The following is a 19,344-nucleotide window of genomic DNA, read 5'->3' as shown; positions in this document are numbered from 1 at the left end:
AGGTGAGATTTGTGGATGCTTAAAATATACTACAAAATCTCTCCAATTCCAACTTTTCCAAATTCTTTCAATTCTAATTTTAATTGAATACACCTGGAATATTATAAACTTATTTAAAATTCTAATTGAATACACTCAGATTTATAAGGATTTTAATAACATCTTACAATCTTGATTGAATATCCCTAGATTCATTAAAAGAATTAAAATTCTTCAAAATTTTAATTGAATACACTCCCATAACTAAAAACCCATTGGAGATGTGCCCTTATTTTTCACTAATTCGTTGTGTTTTTTTTTTTTATTATTAATAACAAAATATGGACTAGTAATAACATGATTTAAAATTATTTTTGACAAAAATCAAACCTAAGACTTCTTAATATAAGTGAAGATGAATCCATTAAACCGGATTACGTGGCACTAATTTGTTGGGTTTTATTCACAAAGAACCATTTATTTACTAAAAAAAAAAAATAATGATTATTTAATTATAATAATAATCTGTGCTTCGGTCACTCCAGTGTCTCCTACGCAGAAAACCCTCCCCTTTCTTCAACACTTCCTAAAACCCTGAAACGTCAATATTCGCCAACAATGGCCGGACCGACCGAACTGATTCGGCACATTGAATCGTACGTCGACACGTCTTGCTCTCCTTCCCAGCAGGTTCACGCTCCACTCAATTTCTCCTCAAATTTTTAACAAAAGTTCGCTGCTAGTTTGAGTTCCTCACTCTTCGTAAAAATTAAGGAATCAAACATTAAACAATCGAAATTATAATCAAATTATGAAACTTTTTTTTCTTTTTTGTCAATTGGGTGCTGTGAATTTAATCAAATTTTGCTACTTGCTTTAGTTTGGATTAGTGCTGGATAGTTTTGAAGCCCAAAGTGTGTTTGTATTGCAGACTGCGAGCTTGAATTCGGTTGTTACGCTCGTGAAGAATGACCTTTTAACTGTCGAAGTGCTGGTACGGTTAAATTTTCGTGCTTTGTTGTGTTTCGGTTTGATTTAATTGGTTTGTTATCGCTAATTTGCGTGTTATTTTTTTTTTTATAGGTGAAAGAGATGGGGATGTATTTGACCACTACGGATAATGTCATCCGTGCTCGAGGTAACTGCTGTGTCATTTGAAACTTTTGAAATGAGATGATATGTTATTTTCCTGTGAGGATCGAAATCTGAGTATCAGGGTAATAGCTTCGACATTTATAAATTTTGTTTCTTGTGCACAAGTGACTCTGCTGCTGGGATTCGGTTAGATGATAAGAATACAATTGTGGATAGTTTCTGAATTTGGATATAAGTGGTGATTTTTGGGTTGATTATTTTGGCTATGGGATTTATGATCTCAGGCTCCAGTAATGTTCCTCTAGATTGTTTTTTGTTCGTTAACTATCATAATTATCGGTGTAGGATAGAATTTGAATTCTTGATAACATATGCTATATGAAGGGCTATGAGGTTTAAAAAATTGTTATTTTTGGGCTAGGGGGTCTAGAATAGGATGTTTAAGCTGCTAAAGGGATGGTTTTCAAGATATTGATGCTGAGATTTTCTGGCAGCAGATGCAGATTCCAGGTTTTAGGGAGTGGTTCTAAAAGTCTTTGGTAAGGATAAAGGATGTTCAAAATACTTGTGGTTCCTCGGTTTTAAAGAGAGAGAATTTTTATTTGAGATACAAATAGAAGGAAGAAACTTGGGTTGCTGAAACAGTAACCCAATTAACCTGTGATGGAGGTAGAAGAAAAAATTGGGATACAAATTGGGAGCAGGAGGAACAATATTTAATTCTTATATTTAATCCTAAATGTAAGTAAAAGATAATCCTATAAATAAGAGATAACCTTTATCACAATTTAATAAAAAGATAATAAAATAAGCTGATGTAGATAATCAATGAATGGACATAACTCAGCAAAGTGGACTAAACCCAGTAATGACTTACAAAATTGGACTTATATCAAGTTTACTCATTAATTAAAATAAAACTCATGATCCATGACTGCAGCCCATAATAAGCAATGCAGATTTTAGCAAAGTACCCCTTACTCTAGAAAGTTTAAGAAAACCCAAAACAAATCAATAACGGTGTAATCAACTGCCAGACGTCTATTAGCACACTAAAATGTCTTCTCATTCTTGTGCTTCTAACGTTGTTATGTAAACAATCCATGCCAATTCCACCATAAGTTCTCTTTTTATGTTGCCCATATACTTGAGTTATGTTACCTGTTCTTTCTCTGACAAGTTTGTAGTTGCTCAAATACTGTTCCTCGACAATCCTAGATTGCAAGATTTTTTTTTCCCTGGACTATTTTCTCTTCTTATTACTGAAAAGGATAAATCCCAAGACCAAATCTGAAAGCTTCTTGGGACATGGTATCCATCTTCAGGTATCCTTCTTTTGGCAGAAGTTCTAACGGGTCTGGCATCAAAACCACTAGATACTGCAACTATTCATAGCTTGATAGGATTCTTCACAGACAGACTGGTGGGTTGACTCTTTTATTCTGGATACTTTGTTTCGTGACGTCGTATTTTTTGCTTTGTCCAAAGTAAATTTGTGATATCATTCTTACATCAGGCAGATTGGAGAGCTTTACGTGGTGCACTTGTCGGTTGCTTGGCACTGCTGAGGAGGAAAGCTAGTGCTGGAATGGTCTCTGCCAGTGATGCAAAAGTTGTTGCTCAAACTTATGTAGAGTCCCTACAGGTGCAAGCTTTAGGGCAGCATGACAGAAAGGTAGGATTTGTGGATGCCATCCTTAATGCCTACTGCCTAGGAAATTGGATGAAGAAAAATTACCTTGCCTTTAAATGTATAGCCAATGACTTTGAAAACAAAACTGCTTGACTTCCATCTCCAAATTCTGTTGCAGCTTTGCTTTGAGCTTTTGCAATGCCTTTTAGTGCGCCATCCCAATGAAGTTGCTTCACTGGTATTTTTTCTGTCTAGCTTTCTTCAACTTGTTTGTGTTCTGTCTTTCTGTTTTTGTCACTTTTCAGTAATATATGATGATCAGTATGGGAACCAGAAAGATACCTGATACTTTCACCCGAAGCCGGGTTGATTATAAATTTATAATATATAAAGAACTAGGCGTTTCCTTTTAATGTAAGAAAGCCTATCGTTTGGGATTCCATTGTTACTTTCGGTCATTTTGTGCTCTCTTCCTCTTTCTCTCTCTGTATATGTATATATATTTCCATTTTGTGTTTTGTCTATCAACATCTCACACACACATGCAAATAGACAGAAATGCATGAAGCTTTCAACTGATTTTTTTTGTCTTTTCTGAATAGTAATATGCTTCATTCTGCACTGATTCTGGTTACATGTTGATCAGTTTGTTCTCTATTGTACAGGGAGAAACCTTTTTCTACGGGATCTGTCAAGCAATGGATGGAGAAAAAGATCCTCATTGCTTAATGTTAACATTTCCTATTGTTGAGGCTTTGGTGCAAATATATCCAGACCCATCTGGCTCACTTGAAAGTTTTTGTGAAGATCTCTTTACATTATTGGGATGTTACTTTCCCATTCATTTTACTCATGTAAGCTTATGTTTTACCTGTTGGTTGCAATCTTAACATTATGCATGAAAATTCTAAAGTCTTTTCTACCAGCGAGATGTTTCTGCAACTAGGATGTCTCCTTAAGTGCCGAGACAATTGGGTTGTCAGATTCTTATTCAGATTTCATGTTGTCCCTGAGAGTTAATACTTTGTGGGTTGCCTTAATAATTGACTCATTTTACTATTTATTTGGGTGATATTGATATCTTTTTGCTTGATTTTTTTTTTTTAAAGTTTCAAGACATATTCAGTGTCAGTTTCTTGCATATTGACTCCTTAACATTTCTGTGCACCAATCAACTTATCAAAACTAAAATGAAAATAATCCTTCTTATATGTTGATTTTTAATGATCCACATTTAGATTTGTAGCTTGATCCAGTCTCATCAAATGGTATACTCACCAATGAGGTTTTCTGTTTGGTTACTTTTTCCCCCTTTGGCATAGGATTGTTATGACAAGTCTCTTTCTTTACTTACATAAGCCATAAGTTACCATTCAGTTCTTTACAGTCTTATACTCTTTGATTACATTGATATGTGATGTGTGGTTTTTTTCGCCCCTCTATGCATTGTCCAGCTGAAAGATGAGGACTCTGATGTGAAAAGAGATGACCTCTCAAAGGCACTAATGGTATGATTTATTTATTTTTATTTCTTCCTTTTGGTATGCTTTCACTGTTACTGGTTCAGCCCCGCTTTTGCCTAAATTTCTCACTACTAATTCTCTGGGATTCTGAACTTTGTTATGTTCATTTTACGAGGGGGTTACAGCTTCTATGATGATTTCTTCTGATTTTTGTTCCTGACATTGCTTGCTGATACATGAAATTTCTGATTGAATTGATATTGGCTGATGGCTATATGTCCATAGTAATATACAATGTTCTTTACGGCTGAGATCGTTCCTTGTAACTGGAACAGAATAGAATTGTAAAGCAGTTATGAATACCGCCTCTTCTTTTTTTTTTTTAAATTTTTTAGGGTGGATCCGTGACACCACTTTTTTACACAACTTTTGGGGCACGCCATTGTGGGGCCCACTCCGTGATGTATATTAACTATCCGAACTGTTTATCATTTAGAACATCATTTTCAAATCATCCTTGCAAAAAATTAGACAAATCCAAAACCATTAAGACCATTTGTAGTGAAGAAGATGGACGAATATGGTACTACAAAGAAACCCTAAACCCTTAATCCAATGGTTATATGGTTTTAGATTTGGGTGATTTTTATTTGACATGATTTTTGAGGGAAGATCTAAAAGATAGATGGTTCAGATCATTGAAATACATTATGAAGTGGGCCCCACAAAAACATGTGTCAAATGTTGTGCGAAAAAAGTAGCTGCAATGCACTCACCAATTGAAATTTTTGAGTTTGAAAACACATTAATTAAAAGAGTGAGAAAAAATGAGTGAGCTGGGAAAAATGAGTTAGGACCCAGCCTTTGCCTGTATTTCATATTGTAAATGACCTCAAGTAAACATAAAGCCTGCAACTTGGTTTATATGATTGACCAGGTTTTACTGGGTTGGGAAATTGCACAATGCAGTTTATTTTTCCATATATGAAGTTTATTATTCACAGTTTTGTTGTCTTAAGTTCTTCATCTCAGTTAGCATAGTTGTCTAACATTTTCACCATCTGTGTTGAAAGTGTACACCCCGATGCTTTATATTATTTTTAACCAATAGCTTTTCAAACTATCTAAAGGCTTACCTTAAAAATTGAGAAGCAAAACTGTACATGGCGTACGAGAAACTTATCTTTTATAGCTCTATGTTTGCGTTTCCAAAGCAACAATTAAGTAAGGTGGCAACAAAACCACGTGACATTTGAAGCTGTTTATTACTTATGTATTCAACTACCTATATGATATCTTCTTTTGCACACTAACTAAGCCAAATGTTTTCTTTCTGCAGTCAGCATTGTCATCCACACCTTTATTTGAGCCATTTGTCATTCCATTGCTTCTTGAGAAACTTTCTTCATCTCTGCCATTAGCAAAGGTTTGGTGCAATTTGAATGCGTCTCCATCTATGTATCAGATGCAACTTGTTTCACTGTGATTGGTGCAAAATGCCTCATTGAAAACTATACATTTTCTATTTGCTTGTATGCCCGCAGGTTGATTCTTTGAAATATCTTAACCACTGCACAGCTAAATATGGAGCTGACAGAATGGCAAAACATGCTGAAACTATTTGGATTTCAGTGAAACATGCCATAAGTAATTCTTTGGAAAAGCCTGCTATATCCTTTACTGAAGAACCACTTTATGGTCTTGGCTTTCAAGAGAATGAAGTTGCAACAGAAGCTCTAATGCTTCTAGAAAAGGTTACCATGCAAAATGAGGCGTTATTTGTAAATTTAATTGTTCGTGATGAAGATATAAACGCAGTTTTCAACTCCATCACTAGGTATGAAAATTATAATATTCCTTTGCAAGGCAAGCAAAGGTTACATGCAGTCGGTCGTATCCTTTATAAGATAACAAAGACTTCTGCCGCTTCCTGTAAAAGTGTGTTTGAAAGTTTCTTCCCTTGCCTAATGAACACTCTCGAGATTTCTGTGAGAAATTCATCTGGGGATTGCTCTCTTAATGAGAATTCTTTTTCCTCAAAAAGATTTAATTTTGGAGCTCTTTATCTCTCCGTGGAACTCATTGAGGCATGCAGAGATTTAATTATGACATTCAAAGACCTTGCTCCGAAGCCTGATACTACACATGCGACATGTTGCTACATGCTTCAGAGCTTTGCGGATTCACTAATCATTGCCTTTTGTTCTTCCTTGGCCACATATCTTAATGAAGTTCATGGTGCAGAGATTTATTTCACAGGTGAATGCTTTAGGTTGCTTGTGCTGCAGAAAGCTTTTTTGTGTGGACATGTATTTGTTATCTACTTGCATCTGGTTAATGTGTTGATAAACAAGATGGATACACTGTAATGAGTTAATAATTGCTGTTTGAGTTATGTAAACCTAGGCACACCTTAGGTATTGACCGTAGTGTTATGACTAGGGGAACCCAGGGCCATTTCGAGAACTCTACATTTCTTTTGTTTACACCAACTTGGTTAGATCTGTAGGCTGTTGGCAAGAACTTTTCAGTTACTTCATACGTCTGACATTTTTCAAATCATCTGGTGTCAAGAGTCTTGCGTTAGAATGACTAGTTTCTTGAATATCTACTGAAGTGTTTGAAAGCTCTTTTGAAGTCAGTTCCATGCTGTGTCTTTTCTATTTTGGCCTGTGCTAGGTCTAACAAGGTTACTAAGACATATTATAGGATGTTCTTCAACACAGTGTTCAATTAATTAAACTGCTTCCTGCTAAACCTGCACTACATCTTGTGCAAACAAGCTATAGGTATGGAAAAATTGGGATAGAAGAAATTAAGGAAAAAATATCTTCTCTTCATTTATATTTGATTTGCCTCCCAATTGAGTGACCACGGATTTATATGAATAAATATGAGATTTAGTGCCAGTTCCAACTTTATTGATTGTGCTTTTTGTTGATATGCAGTCAAGGGTTTACAGATGCTGGCTACATTCCCTGGAGATTTCTTGCCAATATCAAAAATTATATTTGAGAATATTCTGACGGAACTGATGTCAATCATCTTAGTGGATTTCAACAAGGCATTGCTATGGAAGCTAGCATTGAAGGCTTTAGTGCACATTGGCTCATTTGTGGATGCATATCATGAGTCCGAGAAGGCACTAAGCTATATAGACCTTGTTGTTGAAAAGACACTTTCATTGGTGTCTCATGATGATTTCAATGTGCCTTTTCCACTAAAACTGGAGACAGTCTCTGAGATTGGTGCAAGTGGGCTAAATCATATGCTAAAAATTGTACAAGGGCTTGAAGAGGCCATAGTCGGCAAGTTATCTGATTATGTATGTTCCACCTATATTTCTGTATTTCTCATATTTAAACTATTCCTTTATAAAGTTCATAGAAGTTAATGGGGTAGCCAGTTTGCTTCATCCATGATTAACATACTATAATTGTGGATGCAATATAAGCAATATGGGCATTTCATTTTGTTTATTTAACTTGTTCCATTTGTTCTTGGGCGAGCAATCCTTGCTTCAAGCTATATGTTAAAAAAAAAAATTCTCAGACTCCTTTCTTTGCATTTTGTTGCCTAGGTCCATGGAAAATTGAACTTGGCTGAAAGGACAATTCAACTTTTGGAATGCTACTGTAATAAGATTCTTCCATGGTATGTTTTTCTTCTACCCGAATGATCAATCTGTAAATTAAGACAATTTTTTCTTTGGTTTTTCAACAGTTTTCCCCGTTGTGCTATTAGTTCAACAACCATTAGTTCAAAACCTAGCAATTTCACAAATTTGATAACCTTGTTTTTTGGTGCCATGCTAATTCATAGATTTCATTCTAGATATATGAAGAGTGATTTGCTCATTTTCTTTTTGTATACAAAGGAGCGTTAATGAACATTTTTTGGGAACATTTGTGACTGCTTAAGAATTGTGGAGACAATAATGAATGATGAAACTAGTAAAAAAGAGAAGCCCCCTCTATCCTATTAAAATCATGTTCCATAGTCAAATATCATGTAGCTTGTCAATAACGTTGCTAACTGTTGTTTATGTCAAGGTTTTGTTAGATTTCCCCTGGAAAATCTTGGTTTCCTCTGTCATTGGAGTACTGACAATCCTTACTGATATCAGTAAGTGAATTGTGTTGTGCCTCTTTTGTGTTTGCTTCAGGCAATATGTGTCTAGCAAATTCTATAGTAGGATCATGTTCCAGGCATATGGAAAGTACTTTCCTAAAGAGTATCTTTTAATTGCTTCTGACAATATTGACCCATCATACATTTGCTATTAGTTATTTGTGGTGAATACTTAGACCTGCATGGATAAATTTCGTTTTTCGTTTGTAACATGCTTAGAGTCATAATTGGCAATCTATAAAACTGTATTGACCCTCTTTTCACCACAAGCAAAACTGCACCTCACTTTTCCGTCTCATACCTGTGTTTCTCTTTTATAACACTTAAAAGTGATAAATAAGTTCAAATTTCGCACATAGGAGGAGGACCTTGTGTTGCATTCGTGAGATATAATTCCTAAAGTGTTTGGGCTCTCAGTGTAATGTGTTTCTCGTTCTTTATTGTTATTTTTTTACTTTTCTGTGCTTTTTCTGTTGTTGATACAAAGCTTTATGTTGAAATGGCGTAGGATCAAGGAAACTGGAGGTCTTGAGGAAGTTCTGTTGCGGTTTGTCATTAACATTTGGAATGCTTCTGAAAGTTGTAAAGATTTTAGTGTTCAAGTCCGGGAAGAAGTGAGTAGAGTTCCTTTTATAAAATATCTTTCTTATTACCATGTTTAATAATATGCTAGAAGTTTCTTTCAGCTCCTTCTGACACTGCTAATCTGGAACTCAGTAATTGCTGAAAAAGATAGATTATAATGCTATACTAAGAAATCCAATAATTTTTTTTTAATTTCATTTCAGGAGCTTCTTGATGCAGTCATGATGGCAATGAAGCTTGCTGTTGGGAGCTGTTCAGATGAAAGCCAGAAGATTATGGTCGACAAGGCTTACAGTGTTCTTTCATCAAACATATCCATTCCATTTAAGGAATCCATGGATGCAACCTCTTCAATCCAACTTCAAGAATTGCACGTTTCTGAACAGAGAGACACATTCTCTCATAGAGATGAATGGATTGTTTCACTATTTGCATCAATAATCATAGCGGTGCATCCAAAAACACAGATTGCAAATCTGAAAGGGCTATTGCATTTGTTTATGACAACCCTTCTTAAAGGTTGTGTTCCAGCAGCTCAGGCGTTGGGTTCTGTGATCAATAAATTGGGTACAAAGTCCAAGGAAACGGAAAATTCAAAGGACTGTACCCTGGAAGAAGCGATTGATATGATTTTTGGAACAAATATATGGAGTTTCAATGAAAATGGAGTTTTAAAGACATCTGGAACAAGTAATGGCATAAAAGTGAGTCTTACTGATCTATGCCTTGGTTTTTCGAGCAATAAGCAGCTTCAAGTCCGTGCCTTAATTGGATTAGCATGGATAGGAAAAGGTTTGCTTCTACTTGGTCATGAAAAAGTAAAAGATGTAACCAAAATTTTTTTGGAGTGCTTACTGTCAGAAGGCAGAAAACATGCCATGGAGTTACAGCAAGGTCTAGAAAACAGTTATGAGCAGCATTCTGTGATGAGAACCGCTGCAGATGCATTTCACATTCTTATGAGTGATTCTGAAGTTTGTTTGAACCGAAAATTTCATGCCATAACACGGCCACTCTACAAACAGCGGTTTTTCTCTTCGGTGATACCTATTTTGCAGTCTATGATAATAAAGTCTGATTCATCATTATCCAGGTACATATACAAACAGTGTTATCCTATATTACTTATTGCACATGGCCTAAAGCTAGAGCTTGAAGGCCTGATTAATGGCATTCGTTTATTAATTATGCCCAAATTACTCCCTTTTTTTCAGATCTATGCTGGTTCGGGCATCTGCACACCTTATATCTAATGCCCCTTTAATTGCTATCTTGAGTGAAGCAGAGAAGGTAACTCAAGTAGAAATTATAAACTAATTATACTTAAAAAGGAATTTTATATCCTGGAATTGTGACATTACCTCACAAATTTTGCAGCTCATGCCGATAATGTTGGATGGGTTGTCCGTGTTAAGTGAGGATATTCTGGATAAAGACAAGCTATACAGTCTTTTGCTAGTTCTTTCTGGAATATTGACAGATAAAAATGGTAATGCCAACGTTAATGCAGGCGTTTGTGTGTGTGTGTACATTTGCCATTTGTTTATCTATGTCTCCTGTAGTTCCATGTTAAATATGTTACTTACATATTTCTTTCCTGATATGACTGCTTACCGCTTGCCTCTGTTTACCTAACTCTTCACCTGATTCTGTTGTTCATTACCTTCATGCAGGAAAAGTAGCTGTCGTAGAGAATGCACATATTTTAATTAATTGTCTCACCAGACTCATTGGCTACCCGCATATGATGGTAACCTATCTTTTGTTGCTCGCTTACGCTCTAATGTCCGGCCGCACCTTTTCTGTTTCAGTATTTATTTCAGGCATCTAATTATTAACTGCCGTGGGTTTAAGATTCCGTTTGCTACCCCACTTTCTGCTTAAAATTTTATTTCAGGCTAGAAGCGGTGTTTATATGCTTTGGCTGATGTATATTTCTTTTAATTGTTAAGCTTGTCCGAGAGACTGCAATTCAATGTCTTGTTGCAACGTCTGAGCTGCCCTATGCAAGAATCTTTCCCATGAGAACACAGGTTGGTTGGTTTCTACTCATTAGAATCTATTGGCGACCAGATCATTCTCCGGTGGATGCCAAATTTCTGCCAACTTATCAGATCTGTCTGACATGATGAAAATTACCATTTTGTTCATAGTTTGGGCGCGTGTGTGCATTTTTCTTATACGTACTATTTATTCAGGTACTACAAGCAATATCCAAAGCTCTTAATGATCCAAAGAGGGCTGTTCGTCAAGAAGCTGTCAGGTGTCGACGAGCATGGTGAGTCTTGAATTGATTACTTTTGTAGCTTAAACAGAACAGGTACTCCTTAGTTTTATTCGCTCACTTCCCTTGGACTCCATTCACGATGAACAGGGCGTCAATTGCATAAAACAAGTCTTCATGAATATGAAGATCGGTACAGGGTCATCGACTTTTCCAAGGCTACCTCCACAAATTGAATCGTGCAATGATTCGAACATTTTACCATGTGGGGATCGCTCATCGTTGTACGTAGAACAGCTTATACTTGTTGAGTGTTTGAGTAGTTGTAAATATTCGAATACACAACGTAGTTCTGTTGGTAGCTAGGCGATTTCGCAAAGAGGCAACTTAGTATTCTGTAGAATGTTTTACATTGTTCAATATGTACCTTAATTTGGGAGCCACAGACAAATCCCTCAGTTCACTTCCATTAGTGTTTTAGATTCGACGAGCTCTTGATGTCTTTCTAGAGTTCCGATTTTGCCCTCCTCGACAGTTTTGCATGGATGCATCGCACTCTAGTCCCAAAACATAGTATGCGGACACCATGAATTGAGACTTTCTGCCGGCCTCCGGACACCAAAAATTCACCAAAAAAAATCCTTGTAACCACCTTGATTTATGACTTGTTTGTATGTGCTTTTAAAATGATTAAAAGCGTTCTTAATGAAAATGTTTTTGACACCATTCCTTAGTCCAAGTGGATCTTGGAAAATTACTGTAAGTGCTTTATGCAAAAAGCGCATATGTTGTGCTGCTTTCAAAAAGTGCTTTTAAAACTTACAATCAATTTCATGAAAATCATTTTCTGTCATTTTAAAAGCACTTTCAAACAAACCCTTAGTTGGACTGTTACTGCAAGACGCGCGTACCAAAATTCAAATAATTTAACGAGTGAATCTAAGCCGCTTAAAATGCAATATATTCTATAAACTGGGTAACTGACTTAAGATAAAGAATGGAATATATTCATAACAAAATCAATATTCACTAGAACAAGCAGGCACACAATTTATTGCTGAATTTCGCAGGAAAATCTGAACTATATTAACTGTAATACCACACTGCCTAATCAAGTAAAATAGTCATGAGTTAGAACTGCTGGGAGAACCTATTCGTTTCTGGATAAACTCGAGAGCACTATACTCGGATCGAAACGTTCTAAAACACATCTAACTTCTTTACAAGGTTTCTTTTTCGTCTTACCATTTCATGGTATCTAAGGAAAAATGTGTTCTGGCTAATGATACACGTCGACTTGAAGCTTGAATGGACGTCCCAAAAACAAGCGGTCAAATGAGTTTGAGCTCGCCTTTGCATCGACATCTGATCACAATATGGGCAGATCCCAAATAAGTTGCTAGCCTTCACGACAGCCAGCGACATTTACATCAACGGAGAAATTAATCGGATAAATCATCGTCGCCACCACTATATTCGTCCAGATCTTGGTGCCGTGCAATCTTTTGTGGTCTTTCAAGGGTATCTTCAACATCATAGCCTCTTGTTTTCAATTTTGATACAGATCCCGTTGAATAATCCTGAAAACACAATCATTCGATGACTAAAACCCCATACACCCCAAAGAAATTTATATTTCAACAAATAGGTTCTCATACCCCTGCATCCTTTAGTTCGATTGAAGCAACAGTTGCTCTCCGCCTAACAGTCACTCTCGCAGGTGCTGGAAAATGCTCAACCTCATCACTGGTTTTTCCTTCCTTGGACCTCTTTTTTCTTAAAACAAGCTTTGTGGGAAGGGGCTGCATTGTAATGGAAACTTTATAACAATGATAACCTTTGAAGAGTTCCTTCTCCAAAAACAAAGATCAAGAAAATACATGCACGCATAATTAAAGATTAAATTCTCGATTTGAGGGTATACCGCATAGCGTGCTTCATCATCATCAAATGAAACGAGGTACGTAGTGGGATCATGCACATCATCACCTCTTACCTGTTGCAAAATGAATGGCTTGATATTCTAAAGGAATAAAAAGGGTAACTTATTGACTTCTTAAAACTGTGAGCATACATACATCGTAATGATACTCGCGAACCCAAGAATACGAAACATCTTCAGATTCATCGTAGGGATCTTTTGATAGCTGCCACCATTGAAATAGTACATAATACATGAGCCATGAGAGCAGACTACGAACTGTTAATGCTAATGTTCTCAAAACAAGCATGCCTACCTCATTAGGTGAAGGGACCATGTAAGCCAAAAATTTCTCAGGATTCGCTGGATCTACGCCTGTTACTTTGTAACTTTTCATAATGGCCTGTAATGGATTAGATCACATCACTAGCTAATTATAGGGTACTGAAGAAATATGAAAACATTCAAAATAACCAAAATCCATGGAAAATTCGAACTTCTGTATAATATTTATTTACTGTTACACAACACTTATCTTCCAAAAAACAGGGTTTCTGATGGCGAATGAAAAAAGTAACGAGGATACACAGATAGTGGAAGGAAAGAAGCAGCATGATAGGCATTTCTTTTTTGCCAATCCATATGGGAGGTGGATTCAGCTGAACTAGAAGTGAAGAGTACTAGAGCCGCTCAATCTATAGATACATAGAGAGTGACATGACCAGCAAATAAAGGTTCAAATTCATGTAAACTACGGGACATCGGGTTGTGGGCTGACAGGATTACCTCCTACAAAGGAAATTCTTAAAATTATATACCCAACCCAAATGAATACTTGATTCGTATATTGCAACCATCCAAAACACACTGCAGGTCAATTCATCTAAAGCTGGGACATTATGTTGTGGACTGGCAGAATTATTTACACTCAATTTTTAATTATTTCCCAGCCAAAACGAATAAGCAACCACCTAAGACACACTAACAAGAAATGAAGGAATACAGTTTCAAATATGGTAAGGAAAGCCAACCTGGGTACTTTATTAGTGGGGCTGTGTTGGGTTTTATGGCTCAAAATTAGGATGATGCAAAGAATTACGTTTGTGTTACCTATTTGGTTTTGGTGTCCTATTTGGGTTTGGATTTTGACTTCTTAGTTGGTTTCCTTGGTGGAGAGATTTTGTTAATTACCTATTTGATTAGGATTTATATTTACTTCCTATTAGGATTCTTATTGTAACCTAAGTCCTATGCACTATAAATAGGACCTTAGGGTTAGTGTATTTTGTGTGGCTCTTTTGTGTGGCAATTTGGTGAGAGTCAATTTGTGGGATTTGGGTTGTGAGAGTTTAAACACCCTTTTGTAAACTCCGTTTGTTTAGTGAAATTCCTTGACGTTGATATTGGTACTTTGTTAGAATTCGCTTCCGTTTGCGCATAAAAGTACAACAGGCTGAAGTGGGTACAGGTTATATTAGTTTTTCTTGTTTGTCTGTCAAAGGTTTAACCAAACCAATTCATACAATTATGTTGGTTTTCTTCAAGTCTTTTGGATTCTATTCTATTTTACTAATTTTGGGGCATCCACTTATAAATAATGTGTAACAGACTGCAATGTCCAAGAATCTGAAAATGGAAGGTTTGAGCATTTAAATATATGACAAAAAACTTGTTGCATGCATCATAACCCGAACTCACTCTTGATTCATAAGCATCATGACCAGACTGGTCCAACTTGCTGTAAATTTCTGAATCAGCAGTAGGAGCACCATCAAATGCTGCAAGGACAAATTGGTCGTCGTACCTGTTACAAAAGAATCATCAATAAACAGCCCCAAGTTAATATGAATACTCTAGCATGCAATAAGATTTTATTTAAGTAAATGCTTTAGATTTTCAATTAATCAGCCACCAGCCCAATTGTTCATTCTCAGATTCGTCATCATTGAAATAATATCAAGAATCTGCATGTATGCATTCCCATTTATGAATATATATGCTTTTGATTTCAAATGTCTGGAGTCTGACATAACAAGCTGTCAATAAACCGCACAGCTTGACTTAAATCCATTGCCATTACATCTAATAACTTTCCTTACAAAGAACAGCATCTAATAGGCTTCATATGGTAGCCAAAGTAAAATATGATCATGTAATTTGAACAGAAAATTAAATATTCCATACCGGTCAAAATCAGGCAACAGAGGTAGAACCTCTTCAGCGTACAAATTCTTGTTGGTTGCATGAACAGGGTGTGACTTGCAGGCCTCAAATGATGCCTCAATTTCCTTGATTTGTCTTTCCCTAAAAATGATTCATCATAATTAGTTAATAAATAATGAACATTAGTTTCACAATCACAAGGGTAGGTAGGCACAGAGCAACCTGTCATTGAGGTTTTCCAAAATGTTGCGGCCCTTCATTTCCCGCAGTTCTTTTGCTTGTTTTTCAGTTAAAGACTGTAGATGGCAATGCACATAGTTATAACATAGCCTACCAATAATTTCAAGAAAGATTTCTCATCTAAAATGGAGCACTGATCAATTACCTGTCTTGCAGACTCCATACTAAGAGGAGATATATACTGGGTTTTAACCAGCCATGCAACTCCTTTATCAGTAGGCCGCTCTTTTCTCCTGATGCCATCCTTTTTCACAGGGGTCACTGCAACATCATCCCGCAATAATTCCTCATCTTCCAAGGCGAGTGGTAGTCTAACACTTGGAGGAGGAGGACTGATTGAACCAGAACCAATAAAAAAACATATGTTACAGAATTGTCATGCAATATGAAACTATTGATGTCTTAAAAAGTTTAGGGCTGAGTATAATACTTATATACACTGAGGTCGAGTAGGTCAAGAGGAATCCCAAGATCTGGTTCAACAAAAAGCTTGGGCTTGTATGTTTTCTCCAATGACGTTATTGTGTATTTTGTATATCTGGGGCGGGAGGGAAGATTGCAAAAGTTACCACAAGATAATTATTGAATTTGATAATGAAATTCAATAGCATGATAACTAGGGAATAGGGATAACTATTAAACGGCTGATCATATGTCATAAAGTCATTATTTAAACCATCAGAATAGGTTCCCATAGTGCAAGCTTCAACAATAACTAAATAACATATATATACCGAGTCCCAGAATCCCACTAGTATGGGTGCTAAAACATGACAAAAATGAACCAACCCTAGACTATTATTTTCCCCAAAAGATTAAACTAAGCCCTGAACCAGGAAAATTAATGTCCACCACCATACCAATCTTTTCTGGATTTTACAAAAAGTCCATGCACCAACGAACACACATTGTAACACAGGCAAGCCTAAATGCAAAAAATTTTAAACAGAAGAGATGGCTTACTGATCTTTCTCTTTCTTCAAAGACATAAGCTTTGGCTGTGCACTAGGATCTGGAAGTTCATTCCGGAATCTTCAAACAAAATAAAATTTAATAAGACTCATCATAGGAGTATACAGAGAGGTGAACGGACAGTTAACTAAAAATAATTTGTTCTTTTATTTTTATTTTTGTGTAGAATAAAGGAACGTTGTTCAGCCACATCTAGGATATATGAGATTCATTGCAGCATACCGTCAGTAGTTTAAGACGAGTTTAAAACATGTTGTATTGCTAAAAGATCATTGTGTTCCACTTTCATAATGAATCAACAAGTACTAAACTTAAACTGTTAGGAAATGAGTTAACAACACATCATCAAATCATATTGATATATCAAGGTTTGAATTCAGTTCCCAAAAAAATAGGGAAAGATTGAGTTCAATTAGAATAAAGCAAATTTGTGATCTTCAAACAAAGGTAAGTCATTGTTAACATACTCACTTCAACTTGCATACGAATGTTGTTGGCTTCTTTAGCCTATTTTCAGTCCTCTCACCACTCAAGAATGGAGTAGCTCTCCTTTCACCCATTCGCGACCCCACAATGGATCCATGTCCCTTGCCAGAAGACAACATTTGCGTCTTCTGCAAAACTGAGTTTTGGGAATCCTTCAGCTGCTGCCTATGCTTCTCTTCTTGCCTTTGCTTTTCAAACTCCCTCTTCTTCCTTAATCTCCTCTCTTCCTCTGTTTCCACTCTCCCTGGCGGCCCATTTGCTTTCTTCACTGGCACTGAAGGAACTGGGGGCTTCTGCTGTTTTGGAGGAACCCCATGATTCAAATGCCCATGTTCACGCCTTCTGGACACTGATGCCTCCCTAGAAGCCCCTTTGTCATGGGATCTCCTATCTACCCCACTGTCCTTACTTTGAGGTGGCGGTGGTGGAGGCGAACCGGGGGGAGGTGGTGGTGGTGGCACCGAGGAATTGGGGGACAAAGGTGGAGGGGGAGGAGGCGGTGGCTGCTGCGAAGGCTGGATTGGCTGGTGACTATACTGTGAATACTGAGAATTCTGGTAATATATAGGGGCTTGTGGAGGCTGTAAGGGCATTTTATTTTGTGCTGCTGGAGGAGCTTGAGGGGGCGGTGGCTGTGGGTATGAAGGCTCGGGTGGTGGCGGAGGCGGTGGTTGGTAGTTGTATTGTGGTGGTGGATGAGGGTGTTGAGTTCTTGGAGGGCCATAACTACTATGTTGGTAATTGTAATTTGGCGGATACGAAGAAGGAGCCGCCGGCACAGCCCCATCGCCGCCACTAGAACCACCACTACTAGCATTATACCCCCAATTCTGGTTATACTGACTGCCTCGCTGTTGCGGTGGCGGTGGTGCTGGCGGTAGAGGGTTTTGATTCGGTGCTGGCGCAAATGACGATTGGGGCGGGAATGGCCTGTATGAAGCCATAGCTGAGCAAATTCTCGAGCACCAAACAATCTACCACAACCACAGAAAACCCAAATTCCACTACGTCCCTTCCAAATTCCCTCTGATCAAAACCCTAACGCAGCAAATTTATTCCCAAAATCCAAATCAAAATTCCCAATTGTAAGCTACATATACACACTTACATATCCTATTTGGTGAGTAATCAGAACACAATCGAACACCAGAACAATGGAAGATGGAGAATTTGAATTCAATGAGAGAGTTTGTATAACTGAATCAGAAAACCCTAGACCGGAGAGAGAGGGAGAGATCGGAGGGAAGTGCGCTGTTACCCTCTGTAATTATATCAGATACGACGAGGCGCACAGAGTACTTAGCGAGCTCTCGGATTCTTTCACCACGTCACTGTTTATTCTGTTTTGGGTACAAGGAAAGCCCTTTTTTTTTTTTCAATGTGCAACTTTTATTACAAACCAAAACTAAACATACAACAAGGGGCCCAAAACAAACACATGGACAAGCAAAAAGTGGGCCAAGACAAAACACAATACAATAGGGCCAACCACTGTTGCAGCCCAAACACACAAACAGAGTTACAGGCGCTAAAAGCATCCACCGTAACTGTCGCCACCGCAGCAACCTTGATCCATCCAAGACCTCATCCCCTGCCGAGTATCTCATCTTCAGACGCAACATCCTACCCCAATCTGCTACACGAGCACAACCACAACGAACAGATAGCCAGCAACAACATAACGGAAGCCAACTATCGGGATGAAGTCCGTGGAAACCCACGAACAACGCTGCCGATAAAGGCAGATAGGCTGGAGAGGGTGGTGGTGTTGGAAACACCCGAGCCGGTGAAAACACCGAAGTTCGACACACGATCTCCACAATATTCATGGCTGAAAACCGAAAGAAAGAAGAACAGAGAAGAGACACACCAACTGGGCAAGAGGGATAGACTAAATCAGGGTTGAAAGCAGGGGAAGTGAGAAGTAGAAACAAAAACCAGAGAAGAGAAATAAAGGAGGAAGGAAATGGCGACCGACCCTAGCCGTAGCTAGGGTCGGCACCACCGGGTTTTCTTTATTTTTGAAGACTCATCTTAGATTTCATGATTTGGCTACAAAAAAAATTAAAAAAAAACAATAAAATTACAAATTATGAAACTTTTTAATTTTTATTTTGCAAACCCAAGTATGGTGTTCCCACTAATTTCAATTATGTGAATAAAATTATATATATACTAAACGCCTAACTTTTTGGTTAATTCCCTTTGTGTCCTTTTTACTGTTCCTTCGCCAGTGTTCTTCCGCTTTTGCCCTTCAGTTGTTCTGTAAGTTTAGCTTTTTGTGTTTATTATACAGTAAAATTCTGTTTTTGTCCCTGCTGTGCGATAGAAATCTCTCGATTTCTTCAGAAAGCCGAGAAACCTAACCACTCAACTTCCCCATCTCTCTACCATCTCTGCTCTCTTCGATCTCTGCTTCGCGTTCTTCGATCTTTGCTACGTGATCTCTTCC

General features: G+C 37.4%; 2 protein-coding genes across 4 annotated transcripts; one reads left to right on the top strand and one right to left on the bottom strand.

Moving 5' to 3' along the window:
- The first annotated feature begins 509 nt into the window (after positions 1-509).
- Positions 510-11,579, top strand: LOC103934511 (MMS19 nucleotide excision repair protein homolog). Of its 2 annotated transcripts, XM_048587189.1 has the most exons (20): positions 510-669; positions 911-973; positions 1,063-1,117; positions 2,400-2,497; positions 2,591-2,749; positions 2,886-2,945; positions 3,373-3,561; positions 4,162-4,215; positions 5,510-5,596; positions 5,715-6,429; positions 7,119-7,495; positions 7,751-7,824; positions 8,810-8,915; positions 9,090-9,979; positions 10,101-10,176; positions 10,264-10,375; positions 10,560-10,636; positions 10,839-10,919; positions 11,085-11,164; positions 11,261-11,579. In XM_048587189.1, the coding sequence occupies exons 1-20, from the start codon at positions 598-600 to the stop codon at positions 11,274-11,276; spliced, it is 3,441 nt and encodes a 1,146-aa protein (XP_048443146.1). In that variant the 5' UTR covers positions 510-597; the 3' UTR covers positions 11,277-11,579. The 2 variants fall into 2 exon arrangements, with proteins under 2 accessions (XP_048443146.1, XP_009342537.1); XM_009344262.2 differs by lacking the exons at positions 510-669; positions 911-973 and having other exon boundaries at positions 1,091-1,117; positions 2,595-2,749.
- Positions 11,580-12,095: 516 nt separating this feature from the next.
- On the bottom strand, positions 12,096-18,216 carry LOC103944809 (protein PAF1 homolog). Of its 2 annotated transcripts, XM_009355271.3 has the most exons (12): positions 16,878-18,213; positions 16,398-16,466; positions 15,865-15,972; positions 15,580-15,766; positions 15,417-15,490; positions 15,216-15,335; positions 14,730-14,835; positions 13,348-13,434; positions 13,189-13,257; positions 13,035-13,106; positions 12,769-12,912; positions 12,096-12,690 (listed from the first exon to the last, which is right to left on the bottom strand). In XM_009355271.3, the coding sequence occupies exons 1-12, from the start codon at positions 17,834-17,836 to the stop codon at positions 12,553-12,555; spliced, it is 2,133 nt and encodes a 710-aa protein (XP_009353546.2). In that variant the 5' UTR covers positions 17,837-18,213; the 3' UTR covers positions 12,096-12,552. The 2 variants fall into 2 exon arrangements, with proteins under 2 accessions (XP_009353546.2, XP_048443124.1); XM_048587167.1 differs by lacking the exon at positions 15,865-15,972 and having other exon boundaries at positions 16,878-18,216.
- Positions 18,217-19,344: the final 1,128 nt, after the last annotated feature.

The sequence above is a fragment of a genome, unplaced genomic scaffold (assembly GCF_019419815.1).
Source record: "Pyrus x bretschneideri cultivar Hongxiangsu unplaced genomic scaffold, Pyrus_bretschneideri_v1 Contig26, whole genome shotgun sequence".
NCBI lineage: Eukaryota > Viridiplantae > Streptophyta > Magnoliopsida > Rosales > Rosaceae > Pyrus > Pyrus x bretschneideri.
Note: the sequence above shows the minus strand (reverse complement) of the source record. Positions and strands in the feature narration are given on the sequence as shown.